The 26,148-nt window shown below is 37.6% G+C and overlaps 2 protein-coding genes across 5 annotated transcripts in view; both read right to left on the bottom strand.

Annotated features, from left to right (window-relative positions):
* Positions 1-980: 980 nt before the first annotated feature.
* Positions 981-14,844, bottom strand: MSMO1 (methylsterol monooxygenase 1). 4 transcript variants are annotated; one of them, XM_084883293.1, is made up of 7 exons: positions 14,705-14,798; positions 10,236-10,345; positions 8,729-9,014; positions 5,406-5,554; positions 4,543-4,669; positions 3,899-4,053; positions 981-2,075 (listed from the first exon to the last, which is right to left on the bottom strand). In XM_084883293.1, the coding sequence occupies exons 3-7, from the start codon at positions 8,981-8,983 to the stop codon at positions 1,883-1,885; spliced, it is 879 nt and encodes a 292-aa protein (XP_084739419.1). In that variant the 5' UTR covers positions 8,984-9,014; positions 10,236-10,345; positions 14,705-14,798; the 3' UTR covers positions 981-1,882. The 4 variants fall into 4 exon arrangements, with proteins under 4 accessions (XP_084739419.1, XP_084739418.1, XP_084739417.1 ...); XM_084883292.1 differs by lacking the exon at positions 10,236-10,345 and having other exon boundaries at positions 14,713-14,844; XM_084883291.1 differs by lacking the exon at positions 10,236-10,345 and having other exon boundaries at positions 14,705-14,835.
* Positions 14,845-16,813: 1,969 nt separating this feature from the next.
* Positions 16,814-26,148, bottom strand: part of KLHL2 (kelch like family member 2) — a 77,862-nt gene continuing 68,527 nt past the window's right edge. The window contains exons 12-15 of the mRNA XM_084883977.1: positions 24,632-24,760; positions 23,497-23,637; positions 19,090-19,233; positions 16,814-17,927 (exon numbers count right to left, since the gene is read on the bottom strand). Of these exons, the coding sequence (XP_084740103.1) occupies positions 17,899-17,927; positions 19,090-19,233; positions 23,497-23,637; positions 24,632-24,760 (443 nt within the window). The 3' untranslated portion in view covers positions 16,814-17,898. The remainder of the gene's footprint in view (positions 17,928-19,089; positions 19,234-23,496; positions 23,638-24,631; positions 24,761-26,148) is intronic.

Raw genomic sequence — 26,148 nt, forward strand, 5'->3', positions numbered from 1 at the left:
TGCAAATTCTTTCCCTCCTCAGCAATTCATTTGAACTTGGAAACTTCCAAGTTCATTTAAGGCTAATAGGCTCTTGACTAAGTATCTCCTCCTATTAGGATTTTTCCTTCTTTTTATTTTTATTGATTTCAGAGAGGGAGAGGGAGATAAACACCCATGATGGGAATCATGGATCGGCTGTCTCCTGCAAGCCCCCTACCAGGGATCAAGCCCACATCCTGGGTATGTGCCCTTGACAGAAAATTGAACTCAGGATCCCTCAGTCCACAGGCTGACACTCTTATCCACTGAGCCAAACAGCCTAAAGCTGGTTTCCTAACAACTACCCTGTTTCCCCGAAAATAAGACAGTGTCTTATATTAATTTTTGCTCCCAAAGATGCACTAGATCTTATTTTCAGGGGATGTCTTATTTTTCCGTGCGCTATGTCTTATTTTCGGGAAAACACGGTATTTTGCTTCTTTTCAAAAAGAAGGGAGCCCTAGCCGGTTTGGCTCAGTGAATAGAGCATCAGCCTGCAGTCCAAAAGGTCCGGGGTTCAATTCCAGTCAAGGGCACATACCTTCTGGTCTGGGCTCATGCAGAAGGCAACCAATAGATGTGTTTCTATCACCTGGATGTCTTTCTGTTTTCCCTTCTCTCTTCTACTCTCCCTAAAATCAATATCCTCAGGTGAAGATTTAACAAACAAACAAACAAATAAATAAATAAGGAACTTACCAGAAAAATAACTCTAAATTTCAAAATAACAATTCAGTAAGTTAGAATTATCAACTTTCGATTTGAGTTAGAATCTAAATAAGTGAGATTAAGTCAGCCCTAAAAAGTTTAGCTCTATTCTTCCATACATTTTCTAAGTACAGAAAAAAACTGCTTTAATACCCTCTACTGAAACAGGTAAATGGAATTTCCCACAACACACTGTCTGATAAATACATATTGAAACTGTAAAGAAAAGTTTAGCAAATAAAACACTTACAAAAAAGAAAATCATTCCTTTTATTGCAAAAACAATAATTTAAAGATCTCTGTGCTTTTCCTTATAATAAAATAAGAAGTCACAGCTGATGTTCAAAACTGGAAACCAGGTAATCAGACAAAAAAACAGACATTTATTTCAATAGCTCAAAGTGCAAATACAAGTCAGTTCACAAAGTTTCAAGATACAGCTTTAAGTGTAATAAAAACCTGATTTACAAAAATTAAAGGGTAAAGAGCAGAAATAAAGCTTCATTTTTGAAAAAATATCCAAGAAGCATGAAAACTTTTAGACGAAAATATTCCATATACATCAATTCAGAAATACCCTAATTTACAGAGGCCAGTAGTACATTGGAATCCTAAAGGCCTTCTGAAAGAAAGAAAATCACCTCAAACTGGTCAGCTCCAGAGAGACTGGAAGTTCTTGGTGCTGGCTAGTCCTAATTTTGCAGCCTCATTCAAAATGTATCAATTGATGTCATTCAACCTATGATATTTTGATCTTCAGGAAAACTCTAGAAAATGTCACAAGTTCAATTTAAGGCCAACATCCACTATTAATAGTTTTTGAAGTGGTCTCTATATATTTAAAAGATTTAAAGAGCTATTTTCACTTCAGGCCGATGGTGTTACTGGGGAAAAGACATAGATGAATACTTCTGATACTTAAAACCTTGTTGTAAGGTTAACAACATGGCCTTTATAACTTCCTTACTTATTCCTACACATACAGAACCGGAATGGAAAGTAGAAAAAGTTCCCAGTAGGAAGATAAAGGTTGTTACTTTTTAAAATCACTCGGCGGCCAAGACACGTGTTTATTTCTGCTCCCCGGAAGCAATGTTAGCTACTAGTTTTAATTCAGGAAGATCTATATCTTCAGGAAGATTCACATAAATATTTATTCAGTTTTTTTCCCAATCTTCATCTTTTCAGTGTAGGCAACAAATTGAGAGTCTGTTCCAAAAATTCTGTCCCACCATGTGAATGTTGAAGCATAGTTTCCAATGAAGTTCATGTGGTGAAAGTCATGATGCCGAGAGCCAGCATAGAAAGGGATGAGGTTTAAAGGGTTGAGAGGAATATCATAACCACTGCAATGGGAATAATAAAGATTATGAAGCAATAATTGGCACTTCCATTGATAGTCACGTGTTTGTTAATTAAGTCACACAACATTCCACTTACCTAGGTCACTTTATTTCTGACATGTTTACAAAAGACACAAACAACAGAAAATAGTGCAAATTCTAGAACACACTAAGGAGTTTTTTTAAATGTAAAAAAAAAAAATCTATGGAAATTTTGTTATCAGGAGATGAAAGAGAAACATTATAGTAGTAATGAATAGATTTTTCATAAATTCTTTTTCTCTTCTGTTTTAGAGGAGGAGCTTTCTTACCATAGCCTTCAGGAGAAAACTATATGAAATCAGTATCAAATCTATGCTTGATGGACCTGGGAATCACATCTTTTACTTTAGTCAATGACAAGCTGGAATTAAATGTTCCAGAATTAATGAAAATACGAGTGTGCTTTCTGTAGTTGGAGGGACACATGTGATTTTAAAAGAATATCATTTATAGAGTATCCTCCTTTTTCCTAATATATATCTGAAATCTGACATATTAGCCTACTTAAATATAATCTTATGACCATGAAGTCCAAATCACCCCAATCTCTTTCTCTCTCTTTGGAAGGTTGAGAGGGAGGAAGAGAGAAAAGAACAATGAAAGGAAAGAAAGAATGTAAGAGACATCACTCATAATTTATCTACAGAAGAATATTCTCTGCCTAGAATTAGAAGCATTGCTTTGCTAATTTTAGTGTTTTAAAAATAATTCTTAGAATTTAATATTCTGCTTTTATCGGTATAGTAATAAGTCCCAGGTCAAAATGCAATGAATGTATAATTTTAAAATAACAAAAAATTAGAATATTAGGCATATTAAAAGGCATTAAGTATAAATAACGTACCACAAAATATCTTCCAATCTACAGAAAAAAGGTGAAATAATATTAAAAGTAGTGATTTCATCAGTGGTAGGCAGTGAGACTAGAAATATTCTTATTCAGTGAAGGCTAAATGATTCAATGTGTTTTTTTTTGTGTGTGTGTTTTTTTTTTCAAATAAGAGGCTTAGATTCATTACAGAAGGATAAAGGAATTGCTAATTCTGAATTATGGTATTTAATCAAATCTTAAAAAACAACAACACACAAGTAGTTTCAGTTGAACAGTGTTTCAGGAAGACCTAAGCAAGGTGTGAAACTCAAGAGTCATAAAAATGACTCATTTTACTACAGGAAAATTAAAAACTAGAAAAGAATCATCAGAAGTTAAAATTCAAATGACAGACGCAGAGAAATATTTAGAACATATATAGCCAATAGAGCTTACACAAACCAGTAAGTTTTAAGACATATAACAAAAAATAGGAAGAGAACATAAAATGTACCTCAAAGAAGAAAAAATACTATTGGTCAATAAGCACACAAACTGATGCACAGCCTCATGGGTCCCTGGAGAAATACACACAGACACAACACTCAAAGCTCTTTGCTCTCTTATCGACAAGCATGAAAAAGACTGCACTGCCCAGGCTTGGAAGGGTGTTGAAGGAGGAAAAGAATTCTAACATATTTATGCTGAGAATATAAACAGGGACCCTTTTAAAGGGCAGCTTTGAAATACCCACCAAAATTTCATTTCATTTAACCAAAAGAACTTATTCTCCCTGTAAAAATGACCACAACAGGGATATAAAAAAATCTAACCAACGATTATGTTTCTTTTTTTCTTAAAAAATAGCAATATTAACAAGATTAACATCTATTAGCCTGCTTAAATATAATCTTATGACCATGAAAATAGACATTTTATGATACCTCATGCCAGAACAGAAACTAGAGCTCACCTGTGGACATCAATAGTTTCCATCAAACGAACGGTCACCCATGCCCAGAGAAGAATTACATGATCACATAAAAGCACGATTCCAATGAAAAACCCAGTTCCAAGAATTAGGGTTTCCAGGGGATGTGCATATTCAGCTTCCATTCCAAATGGAGCCTAAAATAAAGAACAATTCCTTAATATACTGCGATGGTTAATGTTATACATCAGCTTGGCTATAGTGCCCAGTTGCTTGGACAATCAATCTGGATGTTGCTGTGAAGGTATTTTTTAGATGTGGCTAACATTTAAATCAGGTTACCCTTCATCTAACCAGTTGAAGGCCTTAGATTACAGTGGTTCTCAACCTTTCTAATGCCTCGACCCTTTAATACAGTTCCTCATGTTGTGGTGACCCTCAACCATAAGATTATTTTCGTTGCTATCTCATAACTGTAATTTTGCTACTGTTACTGAATCGTAATGTAAATATCTGTGTTTTCCCATGGTCTTAGGCTCTACAGCAGCGGTTTTATGTATGGTGCCAGGTAGGTACTAGAAATATCAAGGGGAACACTTTGTCAAGTATGATTTTCTAACCCCATGCGCACACCATGACCTTTAGCCTCTAATTGAAAAAAAGTATTAAATATAATCCTAACATACCTGAAACTCATGATGAACTTTATGAATATACTTATATATTTTTTTGTGGTGTAAGAGCCTGTGTAGGAAATAGTGCCAGGTATCTTCAATCACCGCACAACCAAAGCATCTTGCCAAAAGCATATACCTATAAGATGAAAACACTATCATGAGTATGAGTATGAAGACTTTTACTTGGGATTACTGCTTGAGATATACATAAAACCAAATACCTACTTTACAGTTTGACCTAATTGGATATATTGATAAATAAATTCTCAAGTGTTTAGACACAAGGTAGCTATATTATACTACCCAGAAGAAGAGTTGAACAGAACAGACTGGTCACTATATCAATTCTAACTCATTCAAAAAAATAAAAATAAACCACAGGCATAAAATTAATTAAGAAACAAAATTCATACCCAGAGAATCAACGATAGGCTGCCTCCTGCATGCCCCCACTGGGGATCAAGCCCACAACCTGACTGGGAATTGAACCGTGACATCCTGGTTCATGTTTGACACTCAACCACTGAGCCACACTGGCCGGGCAACATATTTTTTTATAAACCTCTCAAACTATTCTCAATGTTTTCATTCACTTCAGATTTAAAATGTGATTTTTTTCTTAGTATAAGCACCTTCAAATAAAGTATTGCACTAAAATATTAGTAGAGAAAGACCTAACAATTGTAATATGCTAAGCTTCTACTATGATTTACTTTTCTCCATTTTATTTACTTCCAAAGTTTAGAACAAACAAACATTAAACAAATAAAGAAAAAAAGATAAACATTAAGGATATTTTAATTGGACAGCAAACTGTGATTGAGCAAACAAATCAAACCTTTACATGTTAAGTATTGTTTATATCTACTTACCATCTTGGCATTCTTTCCCACCCATAAGGAATGTTGAAATACTCTGTAAAATAATAAGTTCCACAAATCAAAGGAAGCTGGATACAAAAGTGATTAAAGAGAAGTACTTTAAAGCATTTCCATTGGTTTTCCCATGTTTCTGGTTTATCCTATGGAGAAAAAGCACAAATATTTAGTGTTAGTCTGTTATCAGCAGGTTAGCCTGGTATCTAGAAGTAAATTCCTAATTCTCTCTCTAATGGTTAATGAGACCTTAATTCTGTTTTGTGAAGTCTATATTAGAGTTCTTATGTTACAGCAACCAAAGCCCAGGAATCACAACATCCTCCCCTCTAAATTCTTGACAACTACCATCACCGATTTAGGTGAAAAAGTTGTGAATAAACAAACCCATGAATAATGAACATAAGATCTCAAACCTAAGAAGCATCGAAGGATGAATAACCCTTCCCTGCCCAAAGACCATTCACTTCTCATATCAGAAATGTCAGAGAAGAAATGTGTTATGCAAAGATTACGGTTGGGTCTTCCAACTATTGAAGCAATTGTATTAGCAACATTGAAAGCCATTGTTACACAGGCAAAATGATGCTTCCAGACATTTGGCAGTATTCATTCCCAGAAATTAGTGCATTTTTGTTTGTATACAATAACAGCATTATAAACTCTGAGCTGTGTCCAGTGGTTTCCAATGGAGAGTAACTTCCCACAGAAGTTCCAAGATTAAAGTCAAAATGAGTGAGATCAATGTAGTAAAATGTTCATTTAAATCTCATCAGAATACTTACTTATCTAGCAACTCTTATTTTAGAAAACAAAATTTATTTAATTTAACGGGCTACACTTACAAAGAAAAATTGTTTTAGATTTTATAAAAAGGCGATGCTAATAGTTACTACTTTGTTTTAAATGTCCTTACTTAAAAATTCAGAAAGCTGCGGATGGAATTTTTTTCAATTGAACCACAATATCTCAAGTGTGGGAAATATTGTTAAGGAAAAGCCAAAAGAGGTTCACTACCTTGCCCAGAATAATATAGGAACTGAGACTAAATAAAATTTAGGTCTCCAGTTCTGTTCTTGAAATTCTTTAAGTTATCTTTCTTGACCAAAAAAGGAAAAAAAAAAAAGAAAAAAAAAAGAAGAAGAAAAAGGAAAAGCATTAAATTGAGAAGCAATCTAGAAATCCAGAGAGTTGGGTGATCTCTAATCTCAGAGCCATCACCTACCAGCCATAAGCCAGTTTTATTAACAATAAAATGAGGAAATTAAATAAGATCATTTATAATTATCTATTTCTATTTTGAACATTATCACTCTACTCCTCCAAACTTTCAGTCTGTGATTGGGGACAAAATAAATGGGAGATTCCAGATTGGGCCTACAATGGCACTGTTTCCCATAGAAACCACGTTTAACAGGGGGGCAGCTGGGGGCAAACTGGCCAGCAGGGTGGGACAGTTGGGGGTGAGCAGGCCAGCAGGCACAGCAGTGGGGGGGAGGGAGGGAGGGAAGGGGGGTGAGCTGATTGGCAGGGTGGGGCAGTTGGGGGCAATCAGGCAGGTGAGTGGTTAGAAGTCAGTAGTCCTGGATTGCGAGAGGGATGTCCAACTGTTGGTTTAGGGTTGTACATGCCCTGGGGGGGAGGGGGGGGGTTCCAGATTGGAGAGGGTGCACGCTGGCCTGAGAGACACCTCTCCCCTGCACCCTCCGTGCATGAATTTTGTGCATTGGGCCACTAGTGTGTGTGTGTGTGTGTGTGTGTGTGTGTCCATGAGGAAAATTCCTAGAGAATTATTAAAATGTGTGACTTCGTAAAAAGAAATAGATCCTACAAGGTATACTTTATTACCTGTTTATAAAATTCCCCCATCATTAGCACACATGTACATTAACTGTCACACTATTCTCTTTGAAAGCAGAAAGTCTCATCACCAATAGCAACTTCTTCCTGTAAGTTTAGGGTATCTGTCTTCAAAATTCATAAACCTGTAAATAACTTGCAGTGATTTTTTTAACTTGTTTTAAAATCCTGGCATATTGTGAGAACTTGTACTGATTTACCATTTCAATTTGTTTTAGTATCATAAAAGCTCAAAGTTTTTTGGTTGTAAAACTTAAAGGAAGAAATACTGAGGACAGACTTGAGGCCACACTATCCAGCCTTTTAATCTTTTTATAAGTAACTACCAGTAACCAACTACTTATGATTGCTTATCCTTTCTTTGGCCATATTTTACTTTCAAACCAATCATAAAACAATGACCGGAAAAGGTTTTCCTCTCTTTGAAAAGGTTAACAACTCTGACCAAAGATTCAACTATACCAGGATATAATGAATCAGCTATATGAACACAGCAATGGGTGATACAGGGCAGCCTGAGTCAACACCCATAAGAACAAACTTAAGACGTCCAAACTGAATACTCCCTTTCAAGGCAGGATATTTTATAAAAAGCATTTTGGAACTTCTGTGTCCTCAATTTGGGGAAACAGGATACTCTCTCTTGGGCCACATTCCTTTTTAGTCCCTCCCTCTTTTACTTTTGTTGTTCTGTCCTTCGGCTTGGAGTCCACAGGCACCTGACCCCGTGTACTTATCCCCAGAGAAGATCAATACCAGTGTTGGCTTAAAGTGAGACTCACTGGGAGAGGCAATGAAACTGAGACCATGAGAGACAATGTGTGCACCTACAGCCAACCCACACAGACTCAGTGAATGCAAATTTGTCTCGACAGATAAACAAACACTCTCAGCATACCAGTATCTATTCTTTATCAAGGCTATGTGTGCCCTTAAAAATAATTTGTCATGCTTTTTTTTTTTTTTTTTGAGAAACAGTGATTTCCCCCCCCACTTATTTAGGCATACATGTTGCTTTCTGTAGGTGCTCTGATCTGAGATCAAACCCTCTTGGCATATTGGGACGATGCTCTAACCCAAATGAACTACCTGGCCAGGGCCTGGCATGATTTTTTAGAAAAGTAAACAGTAAGCATTAGAAACTATCATGGGTTCACCCAGTACTGATAAACCCTTTCTCTAATAAACTGGTCCAGATTATTTCCTGGGAGCTATCAACTCATGAAGTACTTTTTAATGCTGATTATTTGTTGAAATAATAATAGTTTAGATTTACTGTAACACATTATTTTAAAATTAATTTTCCTATTTCTTTTTACCTTTCCATGTAGTACAATAGAAAATTTTAAATTTCATATGTGGCTTAATTATACTTCTATTAACTTCAAAATAAAGTTGCAATTTCTTTAAAAATATTCAACACTAATGATAATATTCCATGGCAAGTCCATCGTACTCACCTTTTGAATTTTGTACTTCTTCATGTAAGGTATAAATTGAAACAAAAACGCAGGTAAACAGAACAAGAAATAAATGGCCTCGTGAACTATCAGGGATCCCCATGTTGCGATCTGGAACTTTGTGTAATTGTCCAACATATAGTTCCAAGCATTCTTAAATGGTTCTTGTAGAGGATTCTCGGGTAAAAGTGAATCTACGTACTCCACAGCCAAGGATGCTGAACTAAAGATGCTGACACTTTCATTTGTTGCCATTTTTCAAATCTCTGCACACGGCCTTTTAATTCTGTAAATATAAATAAGTACATAAGTAAATAAGCAAATTAAACAATTCTAAGAAAGTAGTTTTCAAAATACGGTACATCTTCAAATAATTTTAAAAATAACAATCACTAGCACTAATTTCTCAGGTCCTAAACATGTAGTTAAAAAAAGTTTACTGGATGTCATCACCACCTCCATTTGTAGATACTGCTTTAAAAGCCACATGTTAACTTTCCAGAGTAGGATCAAAGAGAACAACAGTGGATAACAAATTTCAAGTTACCCTTAAAGAGGCTTGTCAGTATGGTCCCCATGGAAAAACTTGTCATTTCAGTGGGGAGTTTAAAAGTGTCACTTAACACCAAAAGAACCTATAAAGAAAAAGCATGCCAACTATGACTACCCAAAAATTATTTATTTTTGATTGAGGAAGAAAAGATAACCTATAATAATAAAAGTGTAATATGCTACTTAGACCAGAGGACCCTCTGGATGAAGCCAGGGCTGGAGGGAAGCCTGGGTCCCAGGCACCTGCTGGAGCTGGAGGGAGCCGGTGCCGGCGGGGCGGGAAGGACTACTCTTGCATGATTTCATGCGTCGGGCCTCTAATTATAAATAAAGTCAAAGATCAAATGACATATTCGAAAAATGTCTCTACCACCTATGACAAAGGGCTATAAGGAAGTCAAAGGCCATTGACACTGGTTCAGAGAAGAGCAAATGCAAATGCTCACTAAACAAACAAGCAGTTCAACTGGACTCAAATAAGGAAATGTACCCTAAAACAAAAATCTTTACGTTAAATAGGGCTCAGTACCCAGTACTGGTGAGGATAATAATTTGAAGAAACAGGCATCATTACACATTGGTGATAGAGTGGGAGAGAGAAAAAAAAAATCACAGTATCTATCACAATTCAAAATGAAAATACCCTTTGACCCAGCAAGCTTCTCACTCAAATGTACAAAGACTGGTACACTAAGGCTGAAGGAAGTGCTGACTGTAATAGCAAAAACAAAGAGAAAAGTAACAAAATAAAAACAAGTCCACCAATAAGAAATAAGTTAATAAATTCTAAGTCCTTCCATAGAGCATTATAAAGCCACTTAAAAGAAAGAACTTTATGTTCTACATAGAAAGATATCTAAGATTCAGTGTTAAGCATTGGCCAAAGTGGCTCAGTTGGTTAAGCATTATCCCATACAGCAAAAGGCCACTGGTACAATGCGGTACCATCTCACACCTGTCAGAATGGCCAACATCAACAAATCAACAAATGACAAGTGTTGGAGAGGTTGCGGAGAAAAAGGAACCCTCGTGCACTACTGGTGGGAATGCAGACTGGTGCAACCACTGTGGAGAACAGTATGGAGTTTCCTCAAAAAACTGAAAATGGAACTTCCATTTGACCCAGTAATCCCACTCCTAGGATTATATCCCAAGAAACTAGAAACACCAATCAGAAAGGATATATGCACCCCTATGTTTATAGCAGCACAATCTACAATAGCTAGGATTTGGAAACAGCCTAGGTGCCCGTCAGCAGATGATTGGATCAAAAAACTATGGTACATCTACACAATGGAATACTATGCTGCCATAAAAAAGAAGGAATTCTCATCATTTGCAGCAACCTGGATGGAATTGGAGAACATCATGCTGAGTGAAATAAGCCAGTCAATGAAAGAGAAACACCACATGACCTCACTCATTTATGGATAATAAAGAACATTATAAACTGATGAACCAAAAGATAGATATAGAGACAGTAAAGCAACAAGCAGACTGTCAAATTACAGTGGGGAGGGTAGGGAGATCTGGGGGAGATAAGAGATGAACCGAAGGACTTGTATACATGCATTTAAGTACAACCAATGGACACAAAACTCTGGGGAGGGATTGGTATGTATGGGAGGGGGGGAAATGGTAAGATATGTACACAGATAATAATTTAATTAAAAAAAAAAAAAAAAAAAAAGGCCACTGATTTGATTCCCAGTCAGGGCACATGCCAAGTTGCAGGCTCCATCCTGGTATGGGTGTGTATGTGGGAGGCAGCCAATCGATGTTTCTCTCTCCCTAAAATCAATAAAAACTATTTTTTTTTTAAAAAAAGAATAAGTGAAATAGCAAGTTGCACAATATGTATAGCAAGAGCCCCACTTATGTTTTTGTAAAAACATATATGTATTTTATCTATGTACTTTCATGTGTATATATATACATACAGAGACATACACACACAAATATAGAAAATGAATGGAAGGATTCCAGGGAACAATTTAGAGAAGCGATCTTTAGGAAAAGGGATTAATAGGTATTAGGTGTGTATGTGCAAGCCCTATTATGCACACACAATGAGGGGTTGCTAAGAAGGAAAGGAAGGAAATTTTATACCTTCTTACAGTTTTTTTCAGGAGCATGTTTACTTATAAAATAAATAAGCTTAATAAGTTACCAAATAAAAAAATAGGGAAACTTATGAAGAATATCACGCTTTTAAAAATGCTCACTGCTATTCCTGATTTATGAGTAATGATGGACAGACCAATAAATATTTGAAACCTCAGAAGCACTCTTATTAGTGTTTAAAATGCTCCCTCACCCCAACTTACCTCTTATCCTACTCTTGATACAGGAAGCTTAGCCCACTTCTTCAGGTCTGACTTCACTTTGCATCCTTATTCTTTTTTCTGACTAATTCTCAAATGACTTATACCATGGAGACTATTGTGTTACACCCTGTGCATGCCAAGCTCAAAATTTCTCTTAAGTCACTCACCCTTCTCCTACTGACTAGGCCTGTGTTAGGTGACCTCATCAAGGACTCACCCATCGCTCATTTACCTTTCTCATCTTTTGTCTTTCCCTCTTCATGGAGTCTATCCACCTTCAAGTTTAAAAACATATTCAAGTCTTCTTGAGGAAAGCTTTTCTAACCTCTATTACTTTCCCCAAGCCAATGTCCCATTTCTCTTCCTATGAACTAACCTATCAACTTCTTCCTTAAAGAATTCAATTAGCCTCTGACTGCTTAACTCTCACCCACACAACTTGCTCAACTATTTGCAATCTAGCTCCTAAATCATGTCAAGATCTCTTCAAAGATATTCTATCATAGATTGCAAAATAAAAGTAATTCCAATCCTGTTTTCATACAGTCACTAGCTGTGTGACTTTGAGCAAGTTATGTAATTTCTCTGAGCCTGTTTTATCATCTGCAAAATATAAAGAACAATAGTAACTAGATAGAGGGGATCTTTTGTCAAATCACCACAATGTACACTTAAAATATCTTATAATTTTATCTGTCAATTACACCTCAAGAAAGCTGAAAAGGGGGAAAAGAATAACAACATTTCTTCCAATGAGTTCAAGAAAGAATGCATGTGAAGCACTTAGCACAGGACCTGACACACAGCAATGCTAAGAAGCTACCAGTTATTGAGCATGTTCTATGTGCCAGGAACCGTATTCTAAGTGTGCTACATGTCCTCTACATATTAAAGACTTTAATCCTTAACGCATGAATAATAAAACTAGGTACTTTTATTATTCCCATTTTCTAAGTGAAAAACTCAGGTTCAGAAATGTCATGCAACTTTCCCAAGTTACAAAAATGCTAAGTGGAGAGAAGCTTATGCTCTCAGCCATTAAGCTATACTTTAATCATACATAATAATGCACACAATAAATATTATAGTAAGAGGAGAATAATTCCTACAGTTTACCCAAGTCTCCTGGGAGAGTATTCTATACAGGCTGTCTTCCTTTTCCCACTTCCCATTTACTCTCCGGCAACTACAGTCAGCTTTCTAGTCTCATCACCACACTGAACTTACTCTTATTAAAATCACTAAGGGCCTTCTAGCCACCACATCCAGCATACATTTCTTCGAGTTAATCTTATTTAACCACCTGAAGATTTGGTACTTCTCTCCTTCCTTGGTTCTTGGATTCCCATGTATCCACTCCGGCTGAATTTGTGCTACCAGCTGCAGCCACTGAGCTCTCACCTGACTTCACAAACAGAAAACCTAGTAAGGAATTCACCAGACTATCATAAAAGTATGTGATAAGAACAATAAAGGGTTAGAAACACAGAGTGCTATGAGAACACGGAGGACCAGAAAGAGTTTCCAGAGAAAAACTATACTATCTAATCTGGACCTGGAGCATGATGGGAGGAAACCAGATTAAAAGAGAGTCAAGTTGGGTGAAGAGTGTGTATGTGTGTGTGTGTGGGGGGGGGGGGGGGGGGGGGAAGGAGGGGGAAAGAGGAGAAGGAATAAGAGGATGTTCAGATTAGAGGGAACTCCCAAAGACTAAACCAGGACTGAGAAAGAATACAGCACTTTCTGACTTAGTATGTTTGTGGTTTAGCTTTTAATTTAAGAAAGGAAGACTCCAGCATCGAGGCTGGAAAGCTTCCAATGATGCTTTCCTTACTCCTTTTTCTAGTATTCTTAACTATTTCCTGTTTTTAAAATCTCCTAATATCCAAAAATCTCTATTTCCAGCCATCTCCCCGAAACTCCAGGTTCTATTCATCCAGGCCAGCGCCAAGGAGGCGGTTCAGAGGCACATAGCCAAACTCAACATAGCCAAAAGTTCAGCAGATACTCCCTACTTCCTTTAACACCTAGGAGTGTTAATTTTGTCATCTGACAGAGTGCTGTGAGTCTTTCCTATCCCTGCGAACCAGGTAAAAGTCTGCAAACTCTCTCACTCAACACAGGGACGCCTGGTTTAACTCCCATTCCGGAGTGACTCTCCATACACAAGAGCGGAAAACGGGCAAACTGCTGTCAACGGAACAAGAGCAAAATGCAGAAAGGAAACAAAGAGGAAGGGAAATCGTGAATTTCCTTTTGCTTTTTCTCCTCCTTGGACAACCGGAAGGACTGGAAACCTCCTCTGTGCAGACTAACTAGGTCCTCAGAAAAAAAAATAAATAAATAAATGTAGTTCCTTGTGGATTCTTTGAGAAACCTCGAAGTTTTTCAGCTTCTCAACCCAGATTGCACCTGGTTCCTCCCTTGGCCTTCCCATGCCTTCGGCTTGCCCTTTTAAACCCGACTTCTAGGGCACCTGCCAGCATCTATCGAAACAGGAGAGTCAACCTTCTCACAACACTTAAAAGTTCCAAAAAAGTGCCTCCCCTAAGGAGTCAGAGACCAAGGCCTTCAGCTATGAACACAAACCAAACACGGCCCCGCCGGGCCTGCCCGCTCTTCAGGTCTCCTTCTCACCTACCTGCACCTAAAAATTCCAGGACGTCTGCCTTCTCCTGGCTCCTGCTGCTTCACCTTCCTCTCTGCCCACGGGCCCGGCAGCCCCTCACCCGCTATGGCCTCCTCGCCCACCCCCGCCGCTCCATCAGCACCTCCTCCGGGACGCCTTCCCGGCCCGGCGCCCCCAGCGCCCGCACCCACAGAGCGGATCTAACCTCCCCGGCATCGCTTGCAGTTCCGTAAAAACCCCCATCCTGTGCCGTATCCACCGCCTAATGCATCCAGGCTCCGGGCCGCCGTAAACTCTTAAGCCTCAGCCCAGGTTCATCCCCGCGTTTCCTCCGGCCCCTCGCCGCCCTCCCCTTGGGGAAGGGTGCGCACCACCCGGCCCCGAGCGCGCATCCACATGCCCGACCTCGCTCCCCTCAACCCCGCAGCGTTCAGGGCGCCGGACCCCCCGACAGTCCCCCTTCCTCACCTCCGAGCCTCTCTTCCGGCCCCCTCACCGGGATGCTCGCTCGCACGCAGGAAGACGGCCGCTCGCCGCCGTATTCAAGCAGGTGCTGGGGCCCAGGCCGGAACCCGCCTCCCCGGGTGAGGGAGTGGGAAGCGGCTGTTTCCGTTGTGATTGGCTGGAGAGGGCTCCCGTCCCGCCTCCTCGGTTCTGTGATTGGCCTGTAGGGCTGCCGGCATCGTGCGATTCGAGCTAGCGAATCACTGGCGGCCCCAGCCATTGGCTCCGCGGATGGAGTGAGGATAGTGAGACTCACACGCCCAGCCAGTGATTGGCGCCGCAGCGCGCCTGGAGGTGGGGTAGAGGGGAGGAGGGAGTGCCGATACCACTACGTGCGAGCCGGGAGGAGGCGTCACCATAGCAACTTGGGATGGCTCCAGCTCTTGCGGGCACTGTCCTCAGGAAGGCAGGATTATTAGCATTATCACTCTGTAGGATTATGCTATCCTTTTACCTAGTAAAATAAGCCTCATAACTCATCAATTTAGATGATAAATACTTGGGTGCTCATGCTATCTATTAGTTTTATAAGGAGAAAATAAACCTGTTTTAAAAGCTGTGTGTGGTGTGTATCCTCAATTACATTAAATGACCTATTGAATTTGTGTTTTGTTTTTTAATCCTCACCACAGAGCATTTTTTTTCCATTGATTTTCAAATACAGTGGAGGGGGAGGAGGGAAACACACACCCATGGATTGGTTGCCTGCCGAAGCACCCCAACCAGGGCTGGGGATCAAAATCACAACCAAGATATGCGCCCTTGAATCCAATCACAACCCTTTGGTCTGCAGGCCAACACTCTTAACCACTGGGCAAGCTGACCAGGCCAAGTGCTGCTGAAATTTGTATGTGAAAAATGAAGATTTGAATCTTGGCATACTTGATATTAGAGTGCTAATTTCTGAAGCAATTGATCAACAGGTTACTTCTTGTGGTCTCTCAGGTCATTAGCAGAGGGGAGGGTTTTCGCATTCTCATCTTTTGTACCAGGATCTAGATCAGACTGTTTAGGTGTGGTTCAAGATGAGGGGAGCTTTGGAAACAGTTGTATTAAATCCTTTTAGGGGTTAGAATATGTTCTGTGAAGTGCTCATCCTTTCCTCCTCCAAACATCTCTACAATGGCCAGACAGTATGCTTATGTTGCCCCCAAATTCAACATAGGAATTTGAGGGAGACATAATCCCCAAAGTAATGGTATGAGGCACTGGGGCCTTTTGGAGGTGATGAGGTCTGGAGGGACTCAGAGTCCTTATGATGGGATTAGTGCTCTTATGAAATTGACCACATAGAGACCCCGTAACAGGGGAAGACACAGCAAAAAGACGGTCTATGAACCAGGAAGTGGGTTCTCACTAGACACTGAATCTGCTGATGCCTTGATCTTGAAATCCTCTGCTTCCAGAATTGTGAGATATGCAATTTTTGTTGTTATATAAAATGAATTAAAAAATAAATATGGTTCTATGCTTAAATGTGAATACTCTATATTAAACAGACATTATATCAGTTATAAATCTTTCCTCCCAACTGTTCTGGCAACAAGCTCATGCTAACCTTTTAAATTCCTCTCCTGAGGAACAGCCGCCATATCCCCTCACCCCTTGTCCTCCCTTTCTTCTCTCCCCCTCTTGTGTCTAGCACCTCACCTGTCCACCCCGCTCCCCAACTCCCGTTTCCTTAATTCCTTTTATTTTATATCCAAATTAGTTTCTTTAGAGTATATATTTTTTCTTTGATTTTTTTGGTGCAACACTATTTGTGTTATCTTTACCTTGTAAAGATATCTTTACCCATTTGAGGGACAGAGGAATATAAAAACTTAAAATATCTCCAGTCCTTGGGAGACTTCTTGATAGTTGAGGAAACTTTTTTCTTGGAGAACAATTTTCAGTGACTTCAGTTATTGATTTAACAGACTTGCCTAAGAGGTTACTTTGGCAACAAATAAAAAGTATTGCTTTGTGAAGTTAGAAAATGCAAATTTTACAAAAGAACAGAGAAACTGAACAGGCAACTTTCTTAAAATCTAACTAAATAGATTTTTTTTAAAAAGGACAATGTAAAACAAATAATATACAAACTTTTATTCAAAGGTAATTCCAGAAAGACATGTTTTGGTCAGTTTTAAAGTGAGATTAATTGAAGACCTCAGAAAAATTTCATCTGATCAGCACACATAGCTACTCACAGAAAGTTCTCTCTTCTGTTAATAGCAGCTAAATTTATACACACAGGAAAAATTCTTAAGACCATGCAAATTCAATTGAATTCCATACATTCATTATATTCATCAAAAACCTGCAGTAATGATCATGCCAAAGTGTTACTTTAAGAAAAAAATTAAAAATACACACTGAAAACATGACCAAGATTAAACCAAAGGAAGGAAATAATAAATAAGCATAATTTACATTTATTTTTAAAAAGTTTGGCATCACACATATTCAAGTGTGTTACACCATGTTCATTCCTCAGAAGTGGCATTTTAAAGTGTTAAGCATTGTTAAATATCAAAAAATACAACTCTGTTTTACAATGTAGTACTGGCATAATTCAAAGTACTGTGCCAATTATAAATAGTATAATCAAGTTTCAAACATCTTTTCAAACATATTTAAAGGAAAGCATATACACACACAGTTATATGCACACCATTTATTATACTCATGTAATCAAAGAATTTTATAAAAGCAAACAGTTTTATCCCTCAACTAGTTTGTATACTTACATAGAATTTAATACCAGTCCAAAGATTTTCAGTTCCTGTGTATACACATTTTCAGGAGAAAGAATAAAGAAAAAATTTTACAACACATATTCTTTTGTCCTCCTTCACAAAATTATCCATAGTCGTTCAAGGTTGATATTAGTCTTTATGAAAGCAACTGTTGTCTAAAGACTGAAGAGTAAGTACTGTAGTCCAGATTTTTTATTAAAATTCAGTCAGCTGCTGCTCATTGCAGATAAAGCCTACACGGTGCTTCTACCAAAAATAATCTTCGGAATCTGAGGCCTCTAAAGGCAGCTGATCTTATTTTCTGCGGAGACTTAAAGTGCAGCTACAAGTGGAGAAGTGCTGGATTCTCAAGTCACTTCAGAAATACTTGTTCAAGTCTGTTTCTCATGTATAAATATGCCAAAAATGTCCTTGGGCTCATAACGGTTTATCAATAACTGTGACTCCTAAGCAAAGAAGTGAAGAAATAAAACAGAAGTTACAGGCAGCATTCTATATATCTGAGAAAACAATGAATTCTTTATTTTATTACTCAAGCAACAGGATCTGAACAAATCACGCTGTTTCAAAAGTACTATCATTTTAATTTAAATTGCAGTGAAATCTGTTTATAGACCAAAACGTCAGACTATTTAACCCAGATTATTCTTTTGCTCTTTGCAGTTACAAAGAAGGAAAAATAATTTTACTCAGGAAATACTAAAATTCACCTAACACCCAAAGGGCACAAAGAAATTTTCAGGGGTGATTAATACTTATTTTCATTATTTTGACTATGGTATTGTTTTCATGGGTATATACATATGTCAAAACTAATAAAACTGTATGCTTAAATATATGCTATTTTTCCTATGTCAATTATATATCAATGAAACTTAAAATTTGTTTCTCTAATTTTCAGCCATGTTATTCTGGAATCCTATTGTATATAGTTCTTTTAGATGTTGTTTTGGATGATACATAAACAATAATGATGGTTAATTAGTATAAACTTCTTTTTTCTCCACAACTGGATCAATATTAGCATGTTATTAAAATATGCTAATATTTAAAGTGATATAAATTCCTATCATCAGAGTAATTGATATGTAACATACAGTTTTGAAGGCTCATCATTATATTTAATAAAGAGAATTACCATTTCTCTTACTAAGAGCATGGACCAAAATTATATTTTATAATTCAACCAGTGCTATTCTAAAATAAGAAAAATTATTATAGCCTCAGTATAATACTATCACACAAGCCCTGCCAGGCGGATGTGGGAGGGGGCAAATTTCTTGTGTATCTGAGTAATGAAAGCCTCGCTACATAGTGAATTCCACTCCACTGCATACATATATTAGCCATGCTAAGTTTTGGTATATGATCCTGCAATGGAAAGATTTATAATTTCAAATACAAAGGATTGTAAAATGATTAAAAAAAAAAACACCACTGCTTTATTTTAGAAAATACACACCCAATATTGTTTTAAGAACAAGAAATAAAATATAGTTTGAGAAAAGACTTCTTCTTATAACAGTAAAAATTTTTCATATAAAAATCATAATGGTGTAATTTCCTATGTTGTAATAGAAGACAATAAGAAAAGCAGACAATTATTACCTGCATAACTTCTCCCTGTGCTCATACAAGATGACACAACTGTCCATTTATCAGTTGTTGGGTTATAATATTCTACGGATGCCAAGTTACAGGAGCCATCATCCCCTCCAACTACATATAACAGACCATTAACAGCACAAACGCCTTTAAAAAAATTAGAGAAAAAAAGCAATTATTTAAAAACTTAGATGAATATGAATATCCCTGTACATTTGGTGAGGTGATTCAGAGATACTTTCTTAAAGGAGGCAAGAAAAGAAGATGGCAAAGAGGGAAGGAACTGTTTTTATATGGGAGAATCTAATGCAATAACTACTTTATTTTTAATTTTTTTAAATTCAGATTTGATGTTTCTTTTGTCTCTTTTTTATGTTTTTGTGTTTGTTTTTTAATTTTTATTGATTTCAGATAGGAAGGGAAAGAGAGAGATAGAAACATCAATGATGAGAATCATTGGTTGGCTGCCTCCTGCACGCCTCCTACTGGGGATTAAGCCCACAACCCAGGCACATGCCCTTGACCAGGTCAAACCTGGGACCCTTCAGTCCATAGGCCAATGATCTATCTACTGTGCCAAACTGGCGAGGGCTAGCTGCTTTATTTTTACATTACTTTATTTATCTTCACAATAATCTTACTTATAGGTTAGAAACAATGTTAACCCACATTTTATGATTAAAAAGGAAAAAAAAAAATAAGGTCAAATAAGTTTAGTAACTCAAAGTCAACTTGTTAGGGAAACCTAAGGAAAAACTATAAAGGGTATCTCAAAAAAGATGTATACACACTTTAATAGCTGATGGCTCAATTGATATTTTTTTCTTTTCATCTAGACTAAGCTTTGAACAAAGGAAATTCATCCTAAAATGCTACAGGAAGTTTGAAAATGCAGTTGAAGTACTAACACTGCCTTTATAATTATTCAAAGTGTGTAGACATTTTTGGGGGACAAAGGATGTATACACACTTTAATATCTGATAACTCAATTTTCACTCCTTTTCATGTTTAACTGATTTGAAATAATGGGAGAAGCCAGACTAAGCTTTGAACAAATAAAATTTATCCACTAGACTTTTTTATGGGGATATATAGAAGATAAAGTTTATGGTATAAAACCAGCAACAGTTGATTAATTTGAGGGCATACAAATACCGAACAAAACAATCCTTGATGTTTGCTACTCCATTGCTTCGTATTATCAGCAGTGCCTGGACCAGAATGGTCATCAGTTTGAAAATAGGAATTGACAAAAATATTATTCATATCTGTGGATTCTTTCAAATTTTGAAAATGAACTGTATGTTAATAAGTACTGACTTTATAACCATTCAAAGTGTTCATACATTTTTTTTTTTTTTGCTATCCTATGTTTTAGTAGAAGATAAAAATGATTCTAAATTTTAATTATTATACTCACTGGTTAACTATCTCCTTTAAAAAGGGAGAGCAATATTATTTATTTCATTATTATTAGATAACTCATAGGTTATTTTTTTGCAAGAATTCAAAACATTTCAAAAAGTATAAAGAAAAAAAGATCACCTCTAATCCTATACTGCTTAGAATAATGACCATGAAATTGTGATCTCTACTCTTACCAACTGTTTTCTATGCATAAATACTCACTTGTGTTAAACACTTGTGTTAAATCCCAAAGTAGCTGATAATACACATGCTACTTTATTATTCACCTATTTCCTCCAAATAATATACCTTAGACATCTGCCCATGTTAATAAATACAGATCTCCATAATTTTAAGTGATTGCTTAGTACTCCATGTATGATAATACCATAATTTTATTAATTGTCTTTGATGGACATCAAAAATATTTACTAATGAATATTAAGTTATTCCTAGTTTTCTTTTTTGCTCTTATCAATGATGTTGCAATGAATAAAGATCTCTCTTGCATACTTTTATTCATCCTTGTGCAACTATTTTATTAATATAAATTTTTACAAAACAACTGCTGAGTTAAAAGATAAAGACATTTATTTCCATCCTATCTAATAAAAAAGTAATATGCAAATTGACCATACCTCTGCTGTACCCACAAGCCACACCCACCAGCCAATCAGGATCTACTATGCAAATTAACCTAACCAAGATGGCTGAGGACTGGGAGCGAACAGGAAGCTTGGGTTTCCCCGGCGATGGAGAAAGCAAGCTTTCCGCAGCCCTGGCCTGCCCTAGCCTCTGTTCAAGGTTACAAAGTTTCAATTATAGAAGATAAATAAATCCCAGATACCAGTGCCTCCTCTTGGGTTGCTGGGTAGCTGGCCTGCAAACCACCACAGGTCCCTCGCCCAGGCCACCCCATGCCCCAAGGGAACCCCCACCCTGATCCAGGACACTCTTCAGGGCAAACCAGCTGGCCCCCACCTGTGCACCAGGCTTCTATCTTATCTAATATAAGAGTAATTTGCAAACTGACCATTACTCCAACACATAAGATGGCTGCACCCATGTGGACACAAGATAACCAACACAAGATGGACAGCATGGGAGGGACCAAGTCTGCAAAGGGGGGCAGTTGGGGGTTATCAAGCCTGCAGGGGAGGGCAGTTAGGGGTGACCAGGCCAGCAGGGGAGGGAAGTTAGGGGCAATCGGGCTGACAGGGGAGCAGTTGGGCATCAATCAGGCTGGCAGGGAAGTGGTTAGAGGGTGAACAGCCTGGCAGGCAGAAGCGGTTGGGGGCAATCAGGAAGGCAGGCAGGCGAGCAGTTGGGAGCCAGCCTGGATTGTGAGAGGGATGTCCGACTGCCCGTTTAGGCCAGATCCTATTGATCAAGCATGAGGCTTGGGTTTCCCTGGCAATCCTACTGATTGAGCAGGAGGCTTTGGTGTCCCCAGCAATCCTATTGATTGGACCTAAACGGGCTGTCGGACATCCCTCAAGGGGTCCCAGATTGGAGAGGGTGCAAGCTGGGCTGAGGGACACACTCCCTCACCCCCTGTGCAGGAATTTTATTTAATAATTATAAACAAGATTCAAAGCCATTATGAACTAGTACTAAAGGGCATCAAAAAATCCAGAAGAATGCTCACACACTGGTGTTTGTAGTTCCATAAATAGTTTTACTGGTATAATTAATAGATGTTTACAGATTTTTATATTAACAAAATAATGAGCCAACTCTACTTATATATACAGCATTTAGAAGTGCAAATGGAGTGAATGTTCTGTACTAACACTAAATTGTGTTACTAAACTAGTCTATTGATAGGAAGTAAATTCATTCCATTTTAAACTAGTTCAAATATTTGAAAAGCAAGAGCAGGGCAATGATTGCTCTACATAGTATGTCCTTATTCTTCTGGCTAGCAGAAATGAGCTTATTTTGATTTGAAAATACAACATGAGTAGACGAAAATAATAATATTATTCCAATCTTCAGGAAAATAGTAATGAAATTCTAATTGCAATATATGTACTAATCTAGGGAAGGCATGTGCACATATTACTCTGATTTTTCTAACTTAATACCTATATATTGGGATCAAGCACTCATTCTACCTATGGCCCAGATCTGTGAGAGAGGTTTCTAGGACATTACCAAATACAAATGATCGAATGAGGTGCAAGTTCACTGTTGTAGACAGTCCTTGCAGTCCCATTTTTTAGTTTCCCACACTAATCACATTTAAATTGAGATATTAAGAGCATTTTGGAGGGTGTGGAGCATGCATCTTGCAACATCATCCAATGGTATACAGTGAGTTTGAGATTCATTAGGGACATATTTTGGATTATGGGAAATGGTATAAAGATAATGGCATTTTAAAGAAGAAGAGCATTTCCTAAAAGACTGGCTTTCCTGAATCTATTTCTATTTCTCTTCCATGGATTTTCTTTACAAGGAGTTAGTTTCCTAATCTGGAAGACCTCAGTTTTCTTAAAATTATTTGTTGTTTTAGCTTTTCCACTTCATAGAAATCCCGAACTGTATTAGATTAGGGTTAGCTTCTTTGGGCTTCCCTCCAGATTCAGATAAATACTAGCTTTTTAATCTGGTATAAATATTTACTCAACTGGACTAAATTTCCTAAGAACTGGATTTTGTAGTACGTGATACATGGTAGGCACTCAAAAATGTTTGTGGTGAGAATGAGTGAATCAATGTCAAGTAAAGAGGGCTCTTCTTCTAATTTAGTCTCTACATTCATCACCAAAAATAGCCACTAGGACAAACTGTAAGTTAACTGGCGTGTCACAACAACCTGCTATGTTGCAGATCCTATACGAAGCATTCCGTATGGATTATTACATAAAATTCTGCCTTTAAAGACCTAGTCCATTAGAAAACCCAGATCAATAAGAGAACAATGGAAACACATAGGGATACTATCCATCTGTAAATGTAATTCATATATATTTTACAAATGTGAACTAGACAGATACCTGCATTTCTTCTGCACATGTTCATATCTGCAACCTGTCTCCATGTATTGGTGGTGGGATCATACACTTCCACACTTTTTCGTACTAAAGGGCCATCATGACCCCCTACAGCATATAATAAATTGTTTAACACACCAACACCTATAAAACACAAAGAACCAAACTATAGAATAAAAAGAGCAATAAATTTATAGCACATTAGGGTTTATTCAAATGACTTATAACTAAAATTTTTGAAATTATTATTCATAGTAAAAGATATTTTTTAAAGTGGATATTAAAAGTATATAACTTTAAAAAGGGAAATAAATAAAAATGGACAAATGAGTATCACAATAAGAACTATTATTCTAAAAAGAGAGGCCATTAATCATTTTGAAAACAACTTTCATGATAAAAGCAAACCAGTACTGTTGAGGGGAAACTGTTCCCTGAGGTGACTGATGCTGGATCCTCTAGTCAGAAGATTACTTCTCATAAATTCCTTTAGGGACTGCTAACCTCTCTCCCCTACACCCCAAATGTGCTGCCTCTTGGAACGTGTCTGTACCCCAGCCCAGGCAAACATGTAAAGCATTTTCTCCTTATCAGGAGTAGGTCATGCCCAGTAACCCTATCCATCCCGCCCTGTCCTATATAACCCCTTAGTGCCTGCCATGTGTCAGGGAGGGTATCCATGTCTTCTTGATGCAGCCCAAGACACACCTTATATGTAACCCTCCTTAATGAATGTATAATGCTGGATTACCAACCTCTTTCTTTGGTCTCTCAACCCTGGGAAATTTTATAAGACAAGTATTAAAGCACAAAATTTGTAAGAAATGGATATGAAGAGACTTGATAATGAAGCAAGTTCTTCATGAGCACTAAAAACAAAAAACTAAAAGAAATGCCAAACAATGTAAATAATTAACTGAAACGGAGAAGCAGCCTTTAATGTAGCACTTGGAAATTTTTCAAAGTGAAATGTAAGTGCAGCTACCTACCACTACCTGTGTAATTCAAAGGACACTTTAACAGTGTTATTAGAATCAGTGTATATTTTCTGAAAACATAAAAATATGTCAGTGAATCATTTCACTTAATTCTTTTCCATCATTTTCTACTTCAACTGCTAAATGAAGTTCCTATTCACCTGCTCCACTCCGCCTGGTACTCATTTCTGCTATATAGGCCCACTCGTTGGTCGTAGCATTATAGCATTCAACGGTGCTGAGACACTGACGGGAAGCTCCATCATAACCCCCCACGGCATACAGCAAACCTAAACATGGGATCACAAAGAGAGCCATATTCATACAGAGCCCTTTTGCAAGTCAGAGGTAATATATTTTCCTCCATGGTATCAGAGTTTCCCTTTAAAGTGTTACTAATTTGCCTAATGGTGATATGTAGAGTTACCAAGTGATATTATGAAGATCTGCAGAGTATATACGTATTATTATAGTAATGTAACATTTTCATCAATAATCTGACAGAACAGAAAGTACACTCATTATGTCTTTGGGTAACACCACAAAGTGAACAACACCCTGGCAAAAAATTAAATATCAAAGTTATCTTAGTAAATTAAAAAAAAAAAAAAGTTAAACCAAAGTTAGTAACAGTGTAAAATAAAATATTATTTGGCAACAAAAAGAAATGAGGTACGAGTAAATGCTACAGCACAAGTGAACCCTGAAAATTGTGCTAAGTCAGAGAAGCCAGTCACAAAGGACCAAATCCTGTGAAATGTTCAGAAATGGGAAATTTACATAGAGACAGAAAGTAGAGCAGTGGCTGCTGACAGCTAGAGAGGATGGAGGTGACAGTTAAGGAGAGTAGGGATGCTTTTGGGGGTAATAAAAATGTTCTAAAATTAACTGTGATGGATACACGCTGAATTCATCCTTTAAATGGATGAATTGTATAATGTAATTTATCTTTTCAATAAAGCTGCTAAAGAAAAATAAGGTAGTGCAAAGAATTATATCCATAGTGGGGAGGGCATGGCAACTCACAAATTTACCCAAGTGGGGAGAGGAGGGGACGCGGAAATCACACCAAAAACACTTACAGCCTTTCTTAAACTCCGCTGGGAGACAAAGTATGATATAAAAAATTGTGGCCGCCGAAACCGGTTTGGCTCAGTGGTAGAGCGTCGGTCTGCGGACTGAAAGGTCCCAGGTTCGATTCCGGTCAAGGGCATGTGCGTTGGCTGCGGGCTCATCCCTGGTAGGGGATGTACAGGAGGCAGCTGGTCGATGTTTCTCTCTCATCGACGTTTCTGGCTCTCTATCTCTCTCCCTTCCTCTCTGTGAAAAATCAATAAAATATATTTGAAGAAAAAAAAAAATTGTGGCAATCCACCCTTTACATTAAACAGCTTTCTCTAGATATAGAATTTTGCATACGTGCCATCTGATTTGTTCTCCCAAATAACTGCATTAATATCAGTTAACAGTTTTATATAGGTTACAATATGCAAAGAGACAGAGAAGGGAGGAAAGAAGAGGGAGACTCTGACAGAGGGTGTGAGGGTGTAAGAGAGGCTAGAGTGGGCATAGGAGGGCCTTATATAGGTTATATAGACAAGGGAACATTTTTTTTAAAGGATATTTAAAATTTTACAATACTACGTTCCCTTTTAAATGACCACTTGCTTGCCCATTA

This window comes from Pipistrellus hanaki (assembly GCF_964339955.1).
Source record: "Pipistrellus hanaki genome assembly, chromosome: 5".
NCBI lineage: Eukaryota > Metazoa > Chordata > Mammalia > Chiroptera > Vespertilionidae > Pipistrellus > Pipistrellus hanaki.